This window comes from Propithecus coquereli, unplaced genomic scaffold (genome assembly GCF_000956105.1).
Source record: "Propithecus coquereli isolate 6110/MARCELLA unplaced genomic scaffold, Pcoq_1.0 Scaffold267, whole genome shotgun sequence".
Classification (NCBI taxonomy): Eukaryota; Metazoa; Chordata; class Mammalia; order Primates; family Indriidae; genus Propithecus; species Propithecus coquereli.
This window is the reverse complement of record NW_012148252.1, coordinates 3,056,363-3,081,649: the sequence shown is the minus strand read 5'-3', so window position 1 is coordinate 3,081,649 and position 25,287 is coordinate 3,056,363. Positions and strand designations below refer to the sequence as shown.

Sequence of the window (25,287 nt, the reverse complement as noted above, 5' to 3'; positions counted from 1 at the left end):
TCCCAGCTACTCGGGAGGCTGAGGCAGTAGGATTGCTTGAGCCCAGGAGTTTGAGGTTGCTGTGAGCTAGGCTGACGCCATGGCACTCTAGCCCAGGCAACAAAGTGACACTCTGTCTCAAAAAAAAAAAGTGTTTGCATATATCAGTACATCAAATACAAAAAAGGGAAGAACTTAAATCTTTATCTATTTGAGACTGTATTACTTTTTTGCTACTAAAATGCAAAAATTTTATCCCTTGCCCTACGAATGTCAAAAATACATTATATTTATATACTACACAATGTTATAAGTTTAATTTCTAAATATGGATGCTATTAGATCACATGGGAATACAGTATTCTGAGCATTAGCCACTGTGAACGATTCTGAGCATTTAAAAATTTACCTGTATGTAAAAGAGAAACAGTCTTCCCGCTCTTTTGTAGTACTAAGAAATATTTATTATATACACAGAGCTTTTGAAAACACCTGTAATTCATTTAAATCCTTATGCCATCTCTTAGCACTTTCATGCAGCCATTCTCTCGCCTCATTCTAAATCCCTGTTTCCACATCTGTAATACTAGATGAACTCTAAGGTTCCTTTCAGGTCTAAAATCTTGTGATATCAATTTGGAGTGTAGTGTACTACTCAAAAACAATGACATGTGAATGGATTTTTTTTTTTTATGTGAGTCACAGCAAAAATGTACTGTGGAGACAAGGGTAACAAACATACTATAGAAGTATAAAACCACTAAATAAAGTATTAAAAATAATTTAAAAGCAAATGTGTGAATAACTGTTCTACTACCAAATAATTCTACTTTATGAAAGGATTCAAGAAGAGGTTCCCTAGTTTAATGAAATCTCCCCTAAGGAGTCAAGCACTATGTTAACTGCTTTTGGTGAAGGAAAAAAAAATCACTGATGGTCTTAAAAACAGCGTATGGGAAGCGGTGATGAATAGAATATTTTTAAATTACAATTATAAATCAAAGACCAAAAAATTAGCACAATTTTTAGGAGCTATTCTGTAAAAGCACATGTATAATGCCCAGTTTCAGATATGAAATGTATACTCATTTTATTCAACTACTGCTACTACTCATATTATAATGGCTAACACTTAACTAGGCTAACTATGCAACCAGCACTGTTGACTTCACATTTACTAACTCATTTAATTCTCACAGCAACTCTGTGAGGTAGGTACTATTATCCCCATTTTACAGATGAGGAAACTGAGGCCAAAAAAGATTAAGTGACTTGGTCAAGTTCACTCAGCTAGTATATAGTCAAAATACTATCCCACTTCAACTACCAATTCGAACAACATTCAATTATTTTTCTATTCCTGAAAAATTTACATTAGAGAAATTAATTTGGTTGTTAACTGTACAATGATTATAAAACAATACATTTTAGTACCCTCCTGTGTGACATCACTTTTTTTATTAAAGAAAAATAATTGGATATACAGGTGACAGAAACCAAGAGCACAGTGCCATCTGAATTGCCTATGATTTCCGGTAGAATAAACGCAAATGTGTAAACTTATTAAAATTTTGTGTCGATGCATTCCCTGTTATTGCAAAAATTCAGTGCCCTCAGAAAAAACAGAGAAAAATATCAGAAGAAGGTCAGAGTAATCATAAGCCATTTAGTAATATTCCATAAATCTCCGACGGTCGAAAAGGGTAGAAAAAGATAAAATTATTTTTTAATGGTTTGAAACAACCGCCTTTTTATATGCATCAAAGTTATTTTCTAGATATATTTCATCCTATAAACTTTTAAAAATGTCATGCTAAAACTCTCTAAAAGTTGCGGGTCCAATTCTCATCCCACAAAAACTTTTCCGCTGCCTACACGTGTAATTCCTACGGAAACGATCTCACTTTACATCTACAAACTTCACCCGTTCTTAGGCGCTCGGGAGTCGGCTTCCTCCCCAGCTCCTCTTCACCTGGGTGCACGCGCCGTTCAGCCTACACCCACCACACCCCTCCCGGCCCCCGCCCAGCGCTGCTCCTCCTCCCGCGGTTCTCCAGCACCGACTCAGCACCTATCAGCGCCGCCCCCGGCCCCTGGCCCAACCCATCTGCGGACACGTGTGAGGGTGTGTTTGTGTCAGTCTGTCAGTCCCACCCGGGACTGGGCTCGCTTACCGAGAGAGAAGCGCCAACTTCTGCTCCAGCATCATCTCCAGCTTCTGGCCCTGTTTGGAGATCCAGTGGTCCACTCCGTGCAGGCGGTAGCACGTCTCCAGCATCAACCTGAAGTCCGCCACGAACTCGGTGATGCCCCCATACTGGCCGCTGGCGAACTTCTCCTCCATCTTCAGCAGACACATGCCCTGACCCGGCGGCTGCGAGAAGGCGCGGCTGCCCCGGCCCCCGCTGCGCGGCCCCTCGTCCACCTCCTCCTCCCCGGTGGCGACGCCCCCCAAGGGCTGCAGGAAGGGGGCGGTGAGGCCCCGGTGCTTCTCCTGCAGAAACTCGCCCAGGATGCGGTAGCCCTGCTGCAGCTCGTAGGTCAGCTCCTGCTCCTTGCAGCCACCGCCTCCGACCACTATCGCCTCCACCTCCTCCTCCTGGTCGTCTGCGTCCTCCAGCGAGGAAGCACTCCTCCCGCGGGCCGGCCCTGAGGCCGGGACCGCTGCGGCCACCTCCTCCTCCTCGTCGTCTTCTTCGGCCGCCGGTGGCGGCCGCTCCTCCTCCCCGGCAGGCTCCATCTCTCCCGGCGTCTCGGGCACGCTCATGCCTCGGGCAGGCCTAGCCCAGACCGTGTGGAGCTGCCGCTCGAGGTGCCGGGAGACCTGTGAGCGCGGGCCGCTGCTCACGGCTCGGCCGAGCTGCGCAGCCCCTGCCGCATCGGGCCTCGCTCTCCTCAGCCGCCGGCTCGGCTCGGTGCGCGCGGGGGTCTCGAGCTCGCCGCCGGCGGGGCGGGGTTACATAGCGCGCGGGGAGGGGGGAGAGGAGAGCCTAGGTGCCCTCCTCTCCCCTCCCCCCGCGGCGGCGCGCTCGCGGCGCTGGCCTGCCTCACCGCTCCGCGCCCCGCCCGCCTGCTCGTCACCGGCCAGGCCCGACCGGGCCGCCGCGGCCTCGGCGCCCCACCCCCTCCCGGGCCAGCGGGAGGCTGGGAGGGGGCGAGGAGAAAGGGGGGGTTCTCCTCTCGCCTCCCCAGTGGGGGCCGCAGTGGCGGCTCCGGCTCCTCCTCTCCCTCACACCCACTCCCGCCCCTCTCTACCTGCGGGGGACCCGGGCAGGAGGAGGCGGCGCGCGGACGGGGCCCGGCGACAACTGTCAGTTAGAAGCCCCGCTGGGCGGGGGGGAGGGGGGAAGGGGAGGGGCAGGAGAGAAGGGGGAGGGCACTCAGCCCCCCCGGCCGGGGAGAGCTGTGGAGACAGGCAAAGAAAGAGGCACCGTCGCCATCCCCGGTGCGCATGCGTAGCAGGGCAATCCCCGCCCCTCTCGTTCCGCCCCGCTACGCGCAAGCTAGGGCTTCGGCTCAGCTACAGGCCCGGAGGCCCGGTAAGTTGCGCGGACCAATGATGTAATCAGCTCGTGGACGAATGTGAGGGGCGGAGTGGAGGGGGAAGTAAGGCGCCTGCGTAGCTTTACTCGCCACCTCCTGGGAAGGCGACCGGAAAGTTACATCCCCTTAGGACCTCTCCTCCTCTGTGACTACGAGTCTTTTATATAAAACCAGAATTTTAAAAAGTTTAGAAAGGAAATTCAAGGACTCGACCAGATGTTCACATGCAAAAGGAAAGGATGTAATTAGTAGAACTAGTTTCTAAAAGCCCTGTCCCCAGTTCTTAACGTCAATTCATATTTGGTAAACTAATCCCATGTTTTCCATTAAAATTTTTAAAAAATTTCCACCTTCTCGATTCTTGAGATCTGCTTCGAATAAGGAAAGGGAATGGCACCTCATTTAAAAAAAAATTCCTGGGACTGAAAGCAGTCTCCAAATATTTCAAGTCTGAGCTTACAACGTTAAACAGTCGTTTGCATGGCCTTACAATCTCACTACATATTTTTAAATTAGTGTTTAAATAATGACTAAAAAGTAGACTCGTCATTTACTTAATTTACATGTTGCTTAAAATAAGTTGGGGGAAGGAATTAATAGTTCCATAAAGCAGATACTACTATTCTCTCACGTTCTGTTTGAAAGATGCACATACTTTTCCTATATACATAGAACTCTGTTGCTTTAAACTTGGAATTACTTAAACACAAACACAAATTATAGAAATCATACATTTTAAAAGTAAAAGTTATATGACTAAATGGTCAGGATATTCTGACTCTTGGGATTGTTCACTTCTCATTAGTGTGAACTTTAACGCATTGATAAAGTATCTTAAAAACCTCAAAGCTTTTTTTTTTATCCAGTAACTTATATATCAGTCTTAGGTAAAACAGTAAGTGGGAACACTTTTGAGTTTTTAGGGTATTGACACTCCCTTCCTCCACACTTCCATTATCTAGTATTAAAGGTCTCCCCTCATCTCATCAGACATACGTTAGGCATTTACAGGATTCTCTCTCTCTTCCTTCAGAGCCCACAGATGTACCGCAGCTCACAAGAAGAAGGCAGGAACCAGTGCTACTTCAGCAACTGGCAACTAAAAAGGGTGTCTGACTGGACATCATTCATTTCCTTTGGCACAGCCCAAGAATCTGGAGCCCACCCTACCCAAGCAAATATCCCCTTGTCCTCCTCTTTTTTAGCCACAAACCTTGTTTCATGACTCTCAGACAGTATAGCTTTCATGTATTGAATTCTGTGCTACTAAGCACTTTGTATTCATTATCTCCTTTAATTCTCACAACAATCCTATAAGCTAGGTATTATCATTTTTTCAGATGGGGAAACTGACACTTAGGTTAAGAAAGTCATTCGCTGAAATTAATATTAATATCTACTTCTATCATACTTCAGAAACTACAGGTGCCTAATTCCAAGTCATCTGGCAGAATTTCCAATTCATGCACAAGAGTGTAAGGAATTGCTAGAACTGTTAATCAAGGGCTTCTTAATGAAGGTATATAAAAGAGAAAGGTGCAGGTGAGTAGAAGGAACATCAACTCTAGGTCATGAAGAGGCCAAGAATGATATCAATCCTAGCTACTATGAAAGTAGCATCAAGACCTTAATCTTAAAAAAAAAAAACTGTATTACACAATAAATATGTTGGTTGTAGGTAAATTAGAAAATATAGATAGAGAAGAGATAATTCCACCACCCAGAGAAAACCTCTATTAATACTTTGAGGTGGGATTTTTCTATTCATTCATCTATACTTTTTTATTTATCTTAAATATTCTTAAAATTGTGACTGTACTATACATAATGTCCTTAACTTTCTTTTCTTTCCCATTAATAATGAATAATTGTATGGAATGCATATCTAAAATTTCAACTTTATACCCCTGTCCACAATAGCCCAAATGCCTTGCCCATCTGAACTGGCAGGGGGAAAATTCTAATGTAAGAGGAATTCCAATATAAAAAAGAACACAACAGAGGTATAAACAACAGCAGTAACAGCTACAATTTATTGAGCACTTACTAGGTCTTAAGTATTTTCTAAATACTTTACATACACAGTACTCACAATAGCCCAGGAAATCACAATAGATGTAGTTGTAAATTTTAATTTTTGGATCAATGATTTGCTGAGTAGAAAGTTTTTTTCTACCCTACAAAAAGCTTGACATTAAAGACAGATGTTCTAATTAATATAGTTAACCCTAAATTTATAGAACTGTTTTCTTACATTGCATATCTAATGCTAAATTACTAGTCTTGAAGCTGTTGTCTTTTTCATGTTTAAGATAAAATTATATTTGCTTCCCTTTCACTTTTACAGTAGAATATTCTTCAGTGCTACTGTAGAATCTATTAGGAAATTCTTTAAAATAGAAATCTATTTAAGTCCTATTCTGTCAGGGCTTCTCTTCTTGTTGAGCTGTTTTGCAGGGGGGAAAAATGGCATACATACACAAAGCAATACACTGCTGAAACACATAACACCAAACTGACTCCCATAAATATTGACTGCTTATTATTTGTAAACACTGTGTTACAGTATGTTACATGCTACCAATGTTAGACATACTAGGACTCCCTTTTCAGTAAACATGATTCTTGGAGTCCTGGGTAACTTAAAAAAATAGAGACCAGTCTAGCTAAAGAGATTTAAAAGTTCTCATAACTCTCAGCAGGACACATTGGGAACCAGAATATGGATATGTCCCACCTAGTTCTCAGGAGTACATTATGAACATTTTCAAATACATTATAGAGAAAACTCTCACATCCACTGCAGTATCTCAAAACTCTCTCCCGCTTCCAGCATCTTCCCATTACTACCGTGAATACCAGGAGTATTATCAAGGAGGGGTAAGCCTGCCATTATATCCTTCATCACAGTTCCAAAGATGTTCATCCTGGAAGTTCTATCTTATCTTCCTGACTCTTAGCATCCTATGATACTCAGCATGACATCTTGACACCAAGTATACTGCTTGCCCAGCATCAATAATAGTTCAAACAAATAGCAACACTTTATATACTTCACATCAACTAGGGGAAAGGTGACAAACATTCTAAGACACTGGAGGCACAGGTTATCACCAAGATCTGTGTTTAGAAGATAAAACATGCAAGGTAAACAGAAGGCTGTAACACTGACTAGTCCTGGAGAAACAGGGGAAAGAAATATAAACTGTTTAGCAGGGAGAAAACAGTTCTCTCATTTATAATAGAATCCACTCGCAACACTTATTTGTAGTTACTTTTATGGTAGATATTCAAGTGATACTAATGTGCTTCAAGCAAAATTTAGCAACTCCTGTAAGGCTTCCTGCTGTTCATCGTCAAGTTGGGATATGCATTCCAACCATAATTCTTCAGAAGTCTGTACCTGACGCACAACATTAGCTAGGCGTTTGGCACAAGGATCTTCATAGTTAATGGTCTCATTAATTTTTCCTTCTGCAATTATACTGATTATTTTGGGAAGATTGGAATTATTTGGACCAATTACAACTGGGTGGTTACTTTCAATTAAGTCACAGAGAAAACTCAAAGTCTGAATAGCTTCCTCTTTATCTTCATGCAGTGGAAGCCATGATAACCAGTGTGGAAGAACTTCATCTACATTTACACAGTTAGGCTTAAACTTCAAAATCTTCCCTATTGCTGAGATACAGTTCTCTGTAGCAATGACATTTTTTTTGGTTTTAGAATTTGCACACTTAATAACTTTTACCAGCAACGGAACAGCTTCTGAACATAAAGAACGATAATCATCTCCACCAAACTGTGCCATAACACCCAGGCCATAAGCAGCAGCTTGCCTGACTTCAGGGTTGTTATCTCGCATATTAAGTAGCATTGGCCACCGAAAATATTCTACATATTTAAATGAGGTTGGACTGCAGTGCTCTATGATGTCATCGAATATGCACAATCCCCACTGTCTGTCTGGCCAGGGCCTACTTGAACAAATTAGATTTACAATTAATGGAAGTAGCTGTTCAAACCATGGTAAAATTTTTTCCTTGTAAGTACTAAATAATGAGTGCAAAATATCTGATACTTTGGTCAGAATATAAACATCACATTCATCCTCATCTTGCAGAGACATCTCAACCTGTTGATCGTAGTTTTCTTCCTGTCTTTTAACCTGTCGCAATTCTTGGTTTTTAAAGTGCCCTTCAAGTTTTGCTTTCAATATGCCTCCCAGTTCTTCCAAGTGTTCATCATTAAGGCAGCCATCTCCCATTACTTCAATGGACTTTGCAAAAGAATTCATTATTTCTGAGAGTACATCTGTATCTGGTTCAGTACCAATAGCCTTGATTAAGGGATCACATATGAATTGCCACATCTGTGCAAGATACTCTGGGCCATGGATTTTTGCACATTCCAAAAGAAAAGGCATGGACTCTGCTGCTGCCACTCGAACATTGTCATGGAAATAAAATTTCAGTAAAGGAACCATCAGCTTCACAACTTGTTCTGTATATTTCACAAATCCTTCCCTTAACTCCTTAGCATAGTAAACTAACATCTGGCAAGCAGTTGCTTTTGCTTCAAGTCCTGAAGTTTTAATTCCAAAACTTTGCTGGTCTCCAAGATTTACAAATTGCCAACCATCATCATCACTCATATTCTCCACATCTTGTGTGTCTAAGAGAGCAACATCAGGTTTAGCTGAAGCAGTCTTAATAAGAGGCTCGATAACCAGTGGAAGGTACTGTTGAAAATCTTTTCCAAGAATTTTACACATTCTAGCCCATGCTGAAACCATGTAAGAAGTCTGAGGGTCATCATCTTCCATATTATTTAAATCTGATTGTGTCTTCAACAATAGCTGCATCACATTTGATGCATCTTGCATAAATTTTTCCTTCCCAACAGCAAGGCCAACATGGCTAATGCACTCAATAGTTTTTCCTCTCAGAAGCTTGAGTTCCTTCTGAACAGCAAGCTCAACAATGTGCTTTAGTGAGGGCATAAATATATCATAATATGGAACAAATTTTTCTTCTATTGTATCTGCAACTGATGCAATGGTTGTCACAAGTTGTTCCAAGGCCAACTTAGTTCCATTCCGAATCAATTCTTGAAGTTTAATCACCAAGATGGAATGCAGACTTTTCACCATACTATCCAAATATAGAACTAGCAATATCTTGGGGCAGTCTTCAATAAAAATAATAAGAGCAGAAGCTGCATGTGATTGCACACGCTGATTACCTTGATTTTCCATGGTACGTAACAAAGCTGCAATCACTGTTTCATGGAATTTCTTTTGGAAATTAGGTGCAAAATCTGTAGCCATCTGTCCAAGTGTAGTACAAGCTGCAGCCCTTACCCTTGGATGAGGATCCTGAAGAAAAAGCAAAACGGAGTTAACTGTTTCATCTAGAATTGATTCCATTTGCTGATGGCATCCTTCTCCAATGGCAGATAAGGCCATTAATCCAGCATGTCGGTATTTCCAGTCAGGGCTCTGAAGCATCTGCATGATATGCTCTTTGGTCATTGGTAAAACAACTTTTCCACCAAGCCCACAAGCCAGTCTGTCTAGTGCACTCTCGGCAGCAACTGCATTGCTGTCAAAATCATCTTCTTCCATTTCATCAGCATTTACCCAGTCCTCATCATCTTGTAGATCAACCATCATTGCTAATATATGAGGAACTGCCTGTGCAATAATATTTGTATGTTTTTTCAACATTGGAGTTGCAGTTTCAGACAAGGTCACTATTACTTCAAGAGCCAGCTGTCGTTGCAGATTACTAAGCCTAGAGTCTCCACATAACTTTAGACTCAACTGCAGGGTATCTTCTAAATAAGGACCCAAGTACTTAGGTACAGTATCTGCAATCTCAACAAGGGATTCTAGCACTGAATCATCATCCTGGTAGCATGAGTCATTCACAGCCTGTAAGATTCCAGGAAGCAAGTCTGCAAAGTCTTTGAAAAGACCAATATTATTCTCATTAGCAAGTACAAATGCCGCTGCAGCTCTAGCGGATAAAGTCCTGATTGCTGGATGTTCTTGATCTTGAATACATTGGTCCAACAACCGTTTGATGATATCCAAATCGTGCCGCTCCCGGTTCCCAAAAATCCCAGGAAAGTGCCAGAAAACGTGAAGTGCAACTTCCCATAGAACCACATTTTTAGAATAGATTGAATCAATAAGAAACTTCAGACCTTCTGGCCAGTGATTAGTGCCATCCTCATCTATCAAATTCCTGGCCAGCACCGCAAAAATATCACAAAGTTTTTTTCTCATGCTAGCATGTGTTTCTAACTTAACAGCCAGTATCAGTTCAATCTTGACATCCCTCTGAACATCAGAAGGCAGATTTGGATAGACCTCCTCAAACCCAGAGGACAAAAGCCGTCGTAGCAGTGCGGCAGCCATTTGTCTCACCTCATAACCTGCTCTTCTATTTCTGACGGCATCTAAGAGGAATGTAGTCTTACACAGACCTGGGATGTTTTCATAGATCTCCTCTGCTTGCCTCCGCACCATACAGCTTGGATTGATTAGGTTCTTCAGAAGCTGGTAAAACTCTTGCTTTTCCGACACGGTCGCCGGCACCCCTGCAGACGCGGCCGCCGCCATCGCGTTCTGTCAAAGCTGCCGCGACAGAGACGGAGGGAGCGAGTCTGTGGCTCGAAGCAGTGACGTAAGCAAGGCGCCGGCGGGGCGGGACGGGGCGGGGGTGCTTCTCCCTTTGCTGCCTGGGCGCTCTTGCGCTCCTGAAGCGGGGAGTCGGTTTTGGAGAGAGATGGGAGCGGGGTGGAGGCCAGGAGCGTCCTCTATTTGTTTTCCAATCAAATGAAAAGGCACCTGCAGAAGGAAAAAAGAAAAAAAAGATTTGATTGTATTAGAATTAGACAATGAGTGCCTTATTTCTAAACTATATAGGTGTTATCCTGATAATTATAAAATAGTAAGTACATCTTGGAAATGTGCTAAGTGCAAGAAGGCGATCACAAAAGAGCACATATTGTATGATTACGTTATATATGAAAGCTGTCAAATAGGTGAATCCATACAAATAGAAATTAGTGGTTGCCAGAGGCTGGCGAGTAGGGAGAACGGAGAATGACTACCATTAGATAGGGGGTTTCCTTCTGAGTGATGAAAATGTTCTAAAATTGATTGTAGCGATGGTTACGTTGCCGCCCAACTAGGTTCGTTGCCTGCTGCCCAAGAGGAAGCCAACACACTGAGACAGCAGGTGTTACAGCAGGGAATGGGTTTAATTCTGCAGCTTGCTAAGCCAAGAGACTGGAGGAATTCCTCAAGTCCTCCTCCCTGAGAACTGGGAGACAAGGTTTTTAAAGCCAGTTTGGTGGGCAAAATCTTGTGTTGAATTTGTTACTGGGTTGGGGTTACAATTCCAGTTGAGTCAGTTTCTTGGTATGGGCGGCCCGTCTGGGTGGGTCATCCAATCCACTGGAACTCCAGACCTGGAAGACATCTATCTCAGAAACTACCTTTAGATTTTGAAAAGGTGATGCTATCTATGGAAAAAGCTAAGAATATTTATGACCACCAGCTGTGTGACTCCAGAATAGCAATTATAGAGAAGCAAATGGGGATGGTGGCTGATTACTATAATTATTTTTAGCTAGGCTTGTGCCTCTGAAAAGTTTTAGGCCCTTACCACAGTTCTTGCCTTACATCCCTTTATTAATTCGTAAAGGGCGGTTTCAGTTGCACAATTCTGTGATTGTACTAAAAACCATTGAGTTATACAATTTAAGTCAGTGAATCTTATGGTATATAAACAATGCCACAATAAACTGTTTGTAAAATAATAAGTACAATAAAAATAAAAACAATGATCACCATCCCACTACCACATCTAATGAAGAACAGTAGTGCTCAAACTCTGGTGTGTATCAGAATTGCCCAGCCTGTGGATTATAATAAAGAATAGGAAAGACTACTGGGTAAAGTATGGTGAAAAGTAACCTGGACTAATAATCAGAAGACTTGAATTCTAGTCTTATCTCTAAATTAATTTTGTATCCTAAGTCAAGTCACTCAAGATTTTCCTTGCATGTTACCTAAACTGTAATATGAAGGGGTTTCAGTTATTAGAATCTTAACTACCCTTTAGTAGGAAGCTGCCGAGTTTATTCCAAGAAGCAAATGTCCCTGAGGCTAAATATTGTGTCTTTAAATCAGGCAGGTGTGTCAATCAAAAACAATTATCATTTCTTTTACAATGATTAGGTTTTACTTCTGTATTAGCACTTTGCCACACTCTTATTTTGACCCTTATACAGGTTTGTGAAGTTGGTAGGATAGGTATAATACTAATTTTAGATGAGTAAAGGAAACTCAGGGGAAAGAGTTGCCTAAGATGACACACCTGAGTCTCAATTCCACCTCTTCTGAAAGTGACACTGATGCTCTTTTGACCATACTACTTCCCCATAGCTATTCTTGGTTTGGCAACATAATCAGAGGCCTTCACTTATTGCAGTCTGACTTAAACTTTTCCAAACAAGCCTAATTTTAACTTTCTAAAATGCTGCTGCATATTAGACAAATAGGAAATCATAGCTTTAACATTAGCCAGATGATAGACAACGTACATGAATAGATACACAAACATTAGCCAGATGATAGACAAAGTAGTATGAATCCCTATTCTCTAAACAGCATTTCTTATTTTGTGGACTGAAAAACTAACTGCTCAGAATCATTTGGGATACTTATTCGAAAATATAGTAACATATGTTAGGGTCCAAGCTCCAAACTATTGAACCAGAATTTCTGGTGGCTGCAACCCAAGAATGTACAATTTTAACAAGCACACTGGGTTTTTATATAAATACCAAAATTTGAGAACCACTGATGAGATCACTTCTGGTTCTGATTCCAAGACCTTGACTACAGTTCTGTATTCACTAGTTTTCCTACTGTCCCTTTAAAGATTCTCACTGCAGGCAGGCGCACTTCCTGAAGCTAAAGGTCAGAATAAAGAGGGAGGGCCTCAGAGCCGCGCAGGCGCAATTGTGCGCTGTTTTGCCAAGATGTCGTTCCGAAAGTATACTCCGTTGCGCCCGGCCACTCTGTCCACGACCCTCGACCTAGCCGAACATGACATATCTCCGGAAACCGGCAGGCGCAAGCCGAGCGGTCGGCCATAACAGCCCGGCTTAAACGGGAGTACCTGCTTCAGTACGACCCCAGCCGCCGAGGGCTCATCGAAGATCCCGCCTTTATTCGTTGGACCTATGCACCATCAGCAAATGTCTACCCCAATTTCAGACCCACTCCCAAGACCTCACTCTTAGGAGCTCTAAGTGGAATTGGGCCCCTCTTCTTCTGGTATTATGTTTCAAAACTGGCAGGGGTAGGAAAGTAAAACTTACCCACGAAGGAAAATTGGATCGAACATTTAACATTTCATATTAAGTCTGGCAATGATGACTGCATGTATTCTTACTGAAATAAATCTTCCATTAATCACTAAAAAAATTCTCATTGCAGGGCCTTTGCATTTGCTGTTTCAGAAAATGTTGATAAGCATATGTAAGAAAAAGGTTTCTCTCCCCTTAGAGTAGATTCATAGTGAAAAGAAAAAAAGAGAAAAAGGTTTCTCTTAGCATTACACCATTAGCATATTAAAGAATTATTAAAAACTACAAGGAGATACCACCACAGACCCATCACAATGTTTTAAATTTAGAAGTCTGACAATGCCAAGGGTTGCTGAGGATGTGGAACTACAACAGGGAACTTGGTTATATTTTTGTTGGGAGTATAGTTAAATTGGTACAATCACTTTGAAAAAAGTGTTTGAAAAATGCTAGGTGAAGATTATGCAATTGTTCATTTATTCTCTCAGCAAAAATTCATTGAGGGTATACTCAAGCAAAGTGCTGAGGGTAAAGATTAAATACATGAGAGTGCTCATGAGAGGTAGTATTACTATCATAGTATTAGTAGTATTAATAAATGTCACATAGTGTGGTGATCACTGTGGTAATGGTAAATCTGCCATAGAACCACATGGGATTGTGAAGGCAACTAATCTGCTCTGGGTGTGGAGGAGATCAGGTAAAGCTTCCCAGAGGAGGTGATATCAGAGCTGACTTTTGAAGTCATTAACCTTTTGAAGAAAAAGAAGAAGGTTGTTCTAAGTAGAAGTAACAGCTTGTTCAAATGTAGAGAGGTCTTTGAGCACTCTGTGATTAAGGTTGTGCTAGTGTTTCAGTATTGCTGCAGCCATTGGGTATGGGGCTTGAGAGCTCCTGGGGATGACACAGGAGGCAGGAAGGAGAAAAATAGAAAGTTGAATAGAGAGCCTAGATCATGAAGGGTATCACATTCCACATTAAGAAATTTGAATTTTTTTCTGAGGGTAACAAGTAGCTGTTTAAGGATTTTAATCAAGCGCTGTGAAATGATCTATTTTTAGAAAGATTACTTTGATAGGAGTATGAAAATTGAAGTGTGAAGACTGGAGGCATTTAGGAGGCCAGTGTAGCTGAAAGTCAAAACCATAGCAATGGTAGAAGGAAAGAAAAGAGGGCATGGGTTGGAGAGGTTTTAAGAAGTAGTATTAGTAGCACTTGGGGCAAAGAGAAGCGTAGAAAACATCCTCAAGTTCTGGCCTGGGTGTCTTATTGGAGGTGCTGCTATTTACCTATTTATTACCTTTATATACATAAAGAACTGTTAATGCAGATCAAAAGACTGCTAACTCTTCTGGAGGGAAAAGAGGCTTCCCCAGAAAGGTGGATGCCAGGATCCATATTTTGTTGTCATCATCTCAACAGTAGGAGCTAAACTGAATATATTTCAGGAAAATTATTTATGTTCTTTTACTTTAGAAAAGCATAAACTGAATTAAAGTCTTAAGATGCTTCATTTTTAGATTGCATAATTCTTTTCTATTAATATTTATGTTTGCATTATTATTTCCTTTTTTTTCCCTCTAAGGAGCATGCATAATACCCAAGATTCAAGACTGGACTTGCAGATTTGGTTAGAGTTGAACAAGTTTATTAAATTTTGTAATTAAAATTGGCTTTGTTTGCACTGGTGAGAGGCCATCTCAAGAATGTTTCCACAAGGTGGCTCAATACCAGACAATGAAGGTGTTTATTAGCAGTTTACCAAGTGAGGAAAGTTCAAGATAAGTTGCAAATTTCTTCCAAGATCTGGGAGATTTAGAGTCAAATGAGAGGGATAGAATTAAATTGGACATACCTGACATTTTAAAAAGAATAATCTGGAACAACAAAAAAAAATACAGAAAACAAAAATACCATGAAGGCTCCCATTGGCCTAAGATGGGCCAATCTAAATAACAAAAAGAATAATGCTTGCAATGGATTAAAAAACAAATATGTAAAACAAAAAGTGATAAATTTCTAATATCAAAAAAGTCATTAACTGATCATCTTTGGAGATTGCTAGGTCACCAACTCTGAAAATTGATAAAGAGAAATAATGAAGATTTTTGCTGCCTTTCCTGTATGAAATGTATTTGAGCATAGCCAAATATTTGACAAGAGAATGTTCTTTATAGAATTCCAGCTAATAAATTCATGGAGAATGCTAAATCAGAAAATTGCTGTGTTGTAACCCCTAATGAAATAATAAGTATAGGTAACAGTCACCAATGGATGTTAAACTATTATTAATAGATGGAACATTGAGAATTTAAGGGGTGGGGAACCTGCAGCCTTAAAGCGAAATGTGGCCTTCTAGGTCCTTAAGGTGCAGCCTTTTAACTGAATCCAAACTTTGCAGAACAAATCCTTTCATTAATAGGGTTGCAGCAGAGAAAGATGAAGCTTATCTTGACTCCTTTGGTACTTAAAAAAGAAGAACATTGAAATCAGAAGGCCACAGGCAATGGCCCTTTTTCCTGGCAACAGCAGTTTCCTGACTCTTGCAGGACTCCAAAAAAATGAACCACATCCCATGTCTGCAGAGGTACCAGCAGCAACCTGAGGGCACCCCTTCCTCAGAAGTTTCACTCATAGTTCTTGGAAGCCCTTCCACTGAGCTCAGAAGCACCAGTTCCATCTTGTTTCCTCAGCTTTAGGGGTGGTAATGGTCCTGCAGTTATATCATCTTAATTTAATTATATTTTACATCAGTGCTATTTACTCTTTTAGCTCTCTCACACCTGTGTAACCAATCCACTAAATTCAATCTCCTCTTGAAGTACATAGTGTGGTTTCTGTTTTCCTGACTGGACCTTGACTTATATACCATTAAGTGATGCAATAGGAGGTACACAGCACCACCTATGAAATATCTTTATTTTAATCAGATTTATTGAGGTATAATTTGTATGTAATACAATTCACTGATTTCAAGTGAATAATTAGATGAATTTTAATAGTCAAGTAATCATATAGATCTTTTTTTGTGGGGGCGGGGATAGGGTCTTGCTTTGTGGCCCAGACATGAGGGCAGTGGCATGATCATAGCTCGCTGCAACCTCAAACTCCTGGGCTCAAGTGATCCTTCTGCCTCGGTCTGAGTAGCTGAGACTACAAGTGTTCTATTTTTTGTAGGAACGGGGTTCTCGCTATGTTGCTCAGACTGGTCTTGAACTCCTGGCCTCAGGTGATCCTCATACCTCGCCCTCCCAAAGTGCTAGGATTATAGGTGTAAGCCACCATGGCTGGTCTAGACCATTTTTATTACCTTGAAAAGTTCCCTTGGGTCTCTCAGTAGACAATCTCCTTTCCCACACTGGTTTCAGGCAACTAGTGATCTGATTTCTATTGCTATAGCCTTGTCTTTTCTAGAATTCCATATAAACAGAATCATTCAGCATGTGGTTTTTTGTATCTGGCTTCCTTCACTCAGCACAATGCTCTGACATTTATCCACATTAGTGTATGTTTGTTCCTTTATATTCGTATACCATGAATATAATGGTATTTCATCATATAAACATATTAAAATTTGTTCCTTTATATTTATATACCATGAATATAGTGGTATTTCATCATATAAACATATTAAAATTTGTTCCTTTATATTTATATACCATGAATATAGTGGTATTTCATCATATAAACATATTAAAATTTGTTTATATATTCATCAACTGATAGACATTGTTTCCAGTTTTAGGCTATTATGAATAAAGCTCCTTATGAATATGTGAATATAAGTTTTTGTTTGAAACTATGTTATCATTTCTCTTGATAAATACCCACGAGTAGAATGGCTTGGTCATATGTTAAGTGTAGATTTATAAGAAACTTCCAAATGCTTCTTAAATTAGTTGTACCATTTTTCATTTCTAACAGCAATTTATAAGAGTGCCAGTTGCTCCACATCCTTAACAACACTTAGTGTTGTCAGTATTTTAGATTTTAGTAATTCTAATGATTATGTTGGGATATCTGATTATGGTTTTAGTTTGCATTTCTCAAAGGACTAATGGTGTTGAGCACCTTTTCAAGTGCTTATTTGCCATTTGTGTATCTTCTTTGCTGAAGTGTTTATTCAAATCTTTTGCCCATTTTTAAAAACCTAGTTTTTTGTTCTCTTAGTATTACATTTTAAGAGTTCTTTACATATACCGGATGTAAGTTCTTTTTCATATATGTTTTCAAATATTTTTCTCCTTTTTTTCTTAACTGTGTCTTTTGAAGATAAAAGATTTTAATTTTGAAGAAGTTCAAGTTATAATTTTTTTTAATTTTAAGGTTTGTGCTTTTTATGGCCTATTTACAAAATCTTTACCTATCTCAAGGCCACAAAGATTTTTCTCCAATTTTTCTTCTACAAGTTTTATAGTTTTACGTTTTACATTTAGAGCCATGATCTATTTCAAGTTGCTTTTTGTATAGGTATGAGGTATTAATTAAGATTCATTTCTTTGTTGCATATGCATTTATAGTTATTCCACTTTTCCCTTACTGAATTACTTTGATACCTTTGTTGACTATCAATTGACCATATATGTATATATATATGTGTGTGTGTGTATGTGTGTATAGAGTCCTATTTATGAAACTTCTGTTTCATTAATCTATGTGTCTATTCTTACTTCATTACCACACTGCCTTGATTTCTGTAGCTTTACAGTGAATCTTGATGCCAAGTAATTACAGTTTTCATCATTTTACTTCTTTTTGGAAATGGCCTAGTTTCTTATCCAAAAAGAGAAGGATTATTATGGAATAAAAGAGGCATAAGAGATATAAAATCTGCACCCTCCAACCCCCCTTTGGAAAATGTGACTTTGGAAAAATGTCTAGTAAAAATATCCATTGCTCATTCATTCATTTATTCTAATAATGTCTTTTTTTGTTATGATCACATTTACTTTAAGGGTTCTAATTTTGGCTTTAAAGTAAATGTAATATGATATTCCAATTGCTAATATTTTCAATTTTTATATGAAATTTTTTTCTCTCTACACCTTCCACTTCATTCATTTATTCAGCCAGTATTCACTGCATACCTACCATGTGCAAGGTCCCATGCTGGAGCATGGTGGATACAATGCTGAATAAGACAGATAGAATGCCTACCTTCATAAAGTTTACAGTCTGGTCTGGAACTCCTCAGATAAAGCCAGGAAGATCAGCCATGTTGAACCTGTGGTTTTGTGTATTTCCCAGCATATTACCTCTTACCTGTAGATGTATAAGAAGCACAGTAATAAAACACTGTCATCCCCTTTAAGGTTGCATAGCAATAATTCAGAATATCCAAAGTTGAATATAAATATAATAAATTAGAGAGAACAGAAAACTCACTACCAGAATACTCAACTGGATTCTTCTCCAGCTGGTTGGGAATATTTGTATAGTACTTGCAGGTATTAATTGATTTAATTCTCATAACAAATATAGGAGGGTAGGGATAGGTTTTTAAAAATTTTTTTAAATACAGATTAAATAACTGACTCAGAGGAAAATTATAATAGCGATAGAGGATATCAATCATCCAGACATTTGATGTTCATTTTGTTCTCCTAAAATGAGAATGTTTGGCTCCTCCTCACAGGGCTGAGAGAGCCCAGTAGAAGCAATGCCCAGGGACAGGGATGGTAGAGAATAAGGTCAGATTGGGCTCCACTCCAAACAATCAATTATAAATTATATTAGCTATAAATTTAATAAAAAAAGACAAAAAAATTCTCACAAAGCAGACATATTAAACTGTATTATAAAGATAAAACACTCAGAAAAGTATCTTCTTTATAATGATAATATTAGGGTTGCAAAAGTGAAAATATATTTGATTCATTAGAACTAATGTTTTGGACAGTTTATTGTGTAATAGACAAAATAAAAAATTATAAAAAGGACCTGATGGATTGGGTAGTAAACTGGGAGGAACTTCTTGGAAGATGCTGAAACATTTTAATCTGCATCTTCAGCAAGCGTGAGAAGTAACCCTTACTTTCTAGGAAAGGTGAGAAAATTATATCTCCAGGAAGAAGTACTAAAAATGGAATAATAATAAATTATTTAGCCACTGAATTAGAACTCTTGTGAGTACAAAACTGCCATTAGTGTACTGATCTGTTTTGCAGTCATTGTATCGCTGTATATTTATTATTGTGTGTATACTTTAAAAAGATTTTTGAATATCTGATATATTAGAATTGTAATGAGTATAATAAGTTAAATTTACAGTAGAGTGACCACCCATCCTGATTTCCCTAGGACCAGAGTTTCTTGAAATGGAGAACTTTCAGCCCTGGAACATTCCTGGGCAAAGGGAGACAGTTGATTATTCTAAATTTCAATCAATTTTTAAGTGTTGGAAAAAACATAGCTTCTAAAAAGATATTAACAATAATGGCTAAATTAGATTCAAATTAAACATTTTTGACAAGAATTCTTTATAATTGAGTACATATAAAGAATTCTTTATATGTACTTCATATGCATTATATCAAGCTGTACATAATATTTGGTTGTCCTACAATTGCTGTTGCTAAGCTTTAAGTGGTGACTGCCTGGTCTGCTCCATTTTGTTTTTCTCCTTGAGACCAGTAATTTATCTTCGGGGTGGTACTTTGACAAAACTGCAGATTGTCCTTGCCTGAATCAGTTATTTCATTAAGATTTGGGAAAAAGGTGATTATTTTTCTAATTCCATAATTTTTCCTATATTTATAAGCTGGCATTCTTCTGTAAAGAGGAACTCTCTCTCTCTCATTATCTAAGGCTACTTGGCCACAGTGAAGGGTTGCTTAATTCTTTCTCTTTAATTAGCAATTTTCAGAGTAAAGCGTTGGTGTAATAGCCACCTCCAGTGCTACAAATATGGTTTTGTTAAATTTTGTTTGGCTTTCTCTTTTTTTGTGTTGTCAAGAGTTTTGAAGGATCTGAGACTTTACCCTACTACAGTGTGAACAAGCTAGCCTTCCATGGTTTCATGGATGGTGGTAAAAGATGAGACTCCTGCAACAGAGATTTAAAAATTTAGTTTATTACAGCAATAACAGTAGTCAGAATATCAGCATTTTTTTCACCAGTTCCCAAACTACTGTTCCCATGGGACGATGTGAAGAGAATGACAGCTGCATGCACTGTGGCTTGTGTTACAGGAGAGAAGTGCTGAACTTAGCGTACAGGAATCTTAGGGCAGTAAGCCTGACTGCTTTTGCTCCAAAGGGAGACATTATCGTTTTATTCTGGTTGGTAGCCATGCCTGCCCTTTGCTCCAGAGGGAGATGTTATCTCTATCTTCCAAGGTTGGTCACTACTCAAACATCCTTAAAAGGATAGTCCAGAATGTCTTTGCTCAGAAGACATGCACGAATGTGAAACCATGAATATCAGTACGTGCTCCTTGCTCTCCATCGCTCCCATACCTCGACATATACAAATGGCATCATTCAGTTTCCCTTTCTCTCAGGCTTCGGGTTGGATTGGCTGAAGAGAGGCATCGGCGAGAGACCGGGAAGAGGGGCTAGGGTATTTATTTCCCATCTCTCCACCCTGTTCTCTCCTGCCTTGCTGCAGTTCTGGTACTGGCTGCATCCTATAGTTACATTTCTTATAAAGCAGCCCCTCTTTCATGCTACAAACTCTGTCTAGGCTCATTCTCTCTCCTATTCCCCTTGGGCCTAAAAGTAGTAAAAGTGTATAATTGTTGCTAGATCTCGTGCCTTATTATGTCTTCTTAAGCTTTCTCACATCTTTGTAAATAATTCATTCAGTATACTCTCTTCAGTAACACTTTCTCAATATGCTTTCTGTTTCCTGCCAGGTTCCTGACAAGAACTGATAGATTTAATAATTTTCAAAAGAAAAAAAACCCAGAAATTTATAAAGCCAAGGGTTAGAAAGGTAGTTTAACCAAAAAAAAAAAAAAAAAAGATTTTAGAATATAGAAATATTATTATCACAGTATGGTAATTTATGTTAATATGTTTGCTAATCAGGTTTGTTATCTATAATCTAAGGTTGGTATTATACAAAGGTAATAATGTAATTTATTACATTATCAGGAAAACTAGTAAGAATCATACGAGTACAGCAATAGATGCCAAAAAGCATTTAATAAAATTTAAAATATATGGTCAATGAAAATTAAGTACAAAGGGTGTTTTTATAAATGAAGAATCTTAGAATGAATTTCAAAATTCATTTTAAAGGGTTTCTTTAAAAATGAGTTTTTAAGAAGCTTGTATTGAAAATCGAACCATTGTAGGTAATAAACTTTAAAATATTACAGTTCAAAGTGTGGTCCCCTGACCACCTGAAACAGGATCACCTAGACCATTTGTTAAAATGCAAATTCCTGTCTTCCACCCTGAGCTACTGAACAAATTTTGTGAATATAAATTTTCAACAAGCACCCTAGGTGATTCTTAGAACTCCTGCAGTATAGCCATTCTTTTATAATACTTTTAAGTTTTTAAAATTAGAGTAATACTGAACATGTTAAAACTCAAATAGTACAGCAGGGACTGTGATGAAAAGCAATGGTTCATGGTTCCATGTCTTCCCCACTTTGAGTCCTGCTCCTCAGAGATTTTGCTGATGTGATATACAATGAAAAGAAATGAGAGCATCTGGATCAGTTAAGACTTTTTTTTATCTGTGCAATAAACCTTCATGTTTCCCTGTCATGGAAGGTGCACCATCTGTACATACACTCACTAAATTTACCAAATTCAGTCCAACTTCACGACATTAATCTTGAGAGTTGTTGAAGATATCTATTCCCTATGTTCTGTTCTCAAGAGTGCCCAAAGTGAGTAACTCTTTGTAACAAAGAAAATCTTCTGTTATGACCTGAATGAAGTATAAAAACCTGTGCTGAATCAGTAGTATCAGTTGATTCATCCAAAGTGATTGAATAATACATATTTTCCTTTTGAAGTATTGCATGAAGTTGCTCTGTTAAGTCGAAGGCTAATTCATGCTGTTGATCAGTTATGGTTCTTCTTGAAAGAGGCAGTTGTTTGTACTTTGAAACGTTATCGGGGTCTAAGCATCCCTACAACTTCAACAATGCATTATTTCACAATTTCTACATCCCTGAATGGCTTCCCCTTTTTCCCAAGTGTATAAACTACTTTATAAGTTGCTTCAGTGGCATTGTTTCCAGGTCTTACTGCTGCTTGAAAGAATTGTCTGCTTTTGCTTTTAATCTTTTAATTTCTGCAATACCTTTTGTGCCTCTCCCTCTAATCTAAAATATTTGTGGTTCTTATGAGTGTTTTAATGCTGATGATCATTGAATTTCTTTAATGTTGATATTGCAGTATCACAAAGCAAGCAAATCATCTTATCTTTAGCAGTAACAGGATAACATTGCAATTCCCAATCCTCATTAAAACATCTTTCTTAAGATGTTTTAAGTTTTCCTCCTTAAGCATTCTCTTGGTCTTCTCTGATAGGATGGGCTGTTAAGCAGACAGAATTAAAAAATATTGTCGAGCTGTGCAACTATCCACAAATTCCACTTCAAACAGAAATACAGCGCACCATTGTCAAAAGCTGATAACAGACTGGCATACTCCAACCCCATAAACTCTCGACAACCAGTTTAGTGCAGTAGTGGTGCCAGTCAGGTGGGGGAAGTTAGAACTAAATCATGAGCATAGTAGCCATCAATTTAGCCCTTATGGCTTACTAATATTATAACTGTGCTGGTCAATCTGGGAGGATTATTTCATTGAAACTCATTTTATTCTTTGGTATTTTAGATATATTCATTTTTAAAATAAAATAAAAATATAAAAGACAAAAATGTATTAATAAAAATAAAAGAGTTTGTTCTGTAAAATTTGGATTCAGTCACGAGGCTGCACTTAAGGACATAAAAGGCCACATGTGGCCTTAAGGCTGCAGGTTCCCCACCCCTGGACTAAGCAATACGGGGCACAGAGACTTTTAAAAATTTGTTTTTCTCCTGATTAAAAATTAATACATGTATTTTTAGAGTAGAAACTAATTTAATTTGATTAAATGCAAATGTAATCTTTCTGATATGTCCTTAATTGTTATCTAAGGTTTATTCCTATATAGTGGCACAATGCCTAACATAATAGGCATATCTTAGTTCATTTTCCATTGCTGTATCAGAATACCTGAGACTGGGTAATTTACAAAGAAAGAGGTTTATTTTGGCTCACGGTTCTGGAGGCTGGGAAGTCCAAGATCAGGTGGCCACATCTGGCAAGGGCCTTGTGCTGCTTAATAACATGGCCACAAAATAAGGGATCACATGACGAGAGAGGAAGTAAGCGAGAGCTGAGGAAGCCAAACTCGTTTTCACAGTAACCCACTCTTATGATAACTAATCCCCTCCTGCAAGAACTAACTCACTCTTGTGAGAATAGCATTAATCTCTTCATGAGGGTGAATCCTCCTTGACTCTAACACCTCATAAGGGTCCCATCACCTCTTAACACCATTATATTAGGGACCAAATTTCAACATGAATTTTGGATAGGACAAACTACATCCTAACCACAGCAAGGTGCTAAAAAAACCCAAGGTTAGTTCCCTTCTTCTAATCACACATCAATACTATAAGCACAGACACACACACACACACACACACATATATATATGTATATATATACATACACTTGTCTAAAAAATATGAGGAAAAAAATCTTAGGAAGTACAATGATTCCATTGTGAGTTTGTACCTGTGTAATGTAAGCATTTGGCTTTGAATCTCCAAGAAACAGACCAGGGCTCTCCATGCTTCCCGAAAGAGCTGGTTTGGGGTCTGACATATACCTCCATTCATTATTCTGTAAAGAATCCCCGTAAGGAATGTTGCTCCATTTAGAGCGCAGCTTCTCAAACTTTAATGTGCATGCAAATCACTTAAATTGATACTCATCTACCATCTCTGCTTTCTGTTTCTCTTTAGCACTTCTAACATACTACATGTATAACTTATTCATCCTGTTTCTTGTTTGTCTCCCCACTAGAATGTAGGCTTCATGAAGGTAGAGATTTTTGTCTGTTTGTATCTCTGGTGCCTGGGTCATTGTAAGTACTCAATACATATTTGTGGAATGAGTGAATAAATATTTAATTCATCAAATTAAATTGTATTTTACAGTATATTGACCACTTGCTAGATAGCAAGCATTGTGAGGGGTGCTTTGTGGAATAACAAGATAAAATAATACCGGGCATTTCTGGAGTCTGAAAACATGCTCAGACTAGATGCCCCAGCTATGTGACCTCTCCTGGCTCTCAATGAATTTAAACTGGTTTATTGATATTGGTCTTGCTTTTACATCATGAAAGCAGCTTACCTGGAATCTTTGTACTCTTATATCTGAAATAAAGCCAGCTGAGGAGTGAAGGGGAATATGCAAGCTTCCAATTTAGCCTTTCTTATTGAAAATAAATCCAGTCCTCCTTTCAAAAAAAATAACATTGGGAAAAAAAAAAAAACAACAAAAAATACTGTACCCCTCCTTTTAGGAGTTGACAGATGAGTGGGGGAGACAGACGTGTAAAAATAAATGTATTAATAATAAAGATAAAATAATCAAAAGTATGGTAGGAAAGCCAGGTGTGGGGGTACATGCCTATTGTCTCAGCTACTTGGGAGGCTGACATGGGAAGATAGCATGAGCCCAGGAGTTCAAGGCCAGCCTGGGCAACATAGTGAGACCCTGTCTCTAAAAACTAAAAATAAAAAAAGTGTGGTAGACCATCAAACTGGTATTAACTGATCAACACATAAATGCACATATAAGAATAACATCTATTGGATGTTGGGCAGGGGGGAGGGGGGAGGAGGGAGGAGGGGACGGGTATATGCATACACAAAGAGTGCAATGCGCACCACCCGAAGAATGGACATATTTGAAACTCGGACTTGGGGGGGGGCAAGGGCAACATACGTAACCTAAACATCTGTACCCCCATAATATGCTGAAATAAAAAAAAAAAGTGTGGTAGAAATGCAAGCCAAATACTAGAAGAGTCCAAGGAATCAAGTCTTTATTCTAACTTGGAGACAGCAACGGGAGAGTAAATGAAGGAGGTAGCACTTGAGGGATGGTAGATTTTTACCTATGGGGAGGAGGAAGAAATTTTAGTTTTAAAGTAACAATTGGATCAGAGGCATGGGGGTGAAAAAATATTATTAATGTTTTATTCAAGGGATAATAAACTCTCTAGAGCAACCGACTCGTGGGGGAGAGTTGTGTGGACAATAAATGAGAAAATGTTAACTGGGGCCTCATAGTATACAAACACAAAAATCATAGTCTTCCATATTATGGTCCTTGGTTGTAGCCA

At 39.1% G+C, this 25,287-nt stretch overlaps 2 protein-coding genes and 1 pseudogene across 3 annotated transcripts in view; 1 reads left to right on the top strand and 2 right to left on the bottom strand.

Annotated features, from left to right (window-relative positions):
• Nucleotides 1–2,813, bottom strand: part of KIAA2026 (KIAA2026 ortholog) — a 91,991-nt gene extending 89,178 nt beyond the window's left edge. The window contains exon 1 of the mRNA XM_012647407.1: nucleotides 2,154–2,813. Within this exon, the coding sequence (XP_012502861.1) occupies nucleotides 2,154–2,746 (593 nt within the window). The 5' untranslated portion in view covers nucleotides 2,747–2,813. The remainder of the gene's footprint in view (nucleotides 1–2,153) is intronic.
• Nucleotides 2,814–5,537: 2,724 nt separating this feature from the next.
• On the bottom strand, nucleotides 5,538–10,189 carry RANBP6 (RAN binding protein 6). 2 transcript variants are annotated; one of them, XM_012647406.1, is made up of 2 exons: nucleotides 10,015–10,170; nucleotides 5,542–8,899 (listed from the first exon to the last, which is right to left on the bottom strand). In XM_012647406.1, the coding sequence occupies exons 1-2, from the start codon at nucleotides 10,027–10,029 to the stop codon at nucleotides 6,833–6,835; spliced, it is 2,082 nt and encodes a 693-aa protein (XP_012502860.1). In that variant the 5' UTR covers nucleotides 10,030–10,170; the 3' UTR covers nucleotides 5,542–6,832. The 2 variants fall into 2 exon arrangements, with proteins under 2 accessions (XP_012502859.1, XP_012502860.1); XM_012647405.1 differs by having other exon boundaries at nucleotides 5,538–10,189.
• Nucleotides 10,190–12,582: 2,393 nt separating this feature from the next.
• On the top strand, nucleotides 12,583–12,967 carry LOC105812847 (annotated as a pseudogene).
• The last annotated feature ends 12,320 nt before the right edge of the window (nucleotides 12,968–25,287 follow it).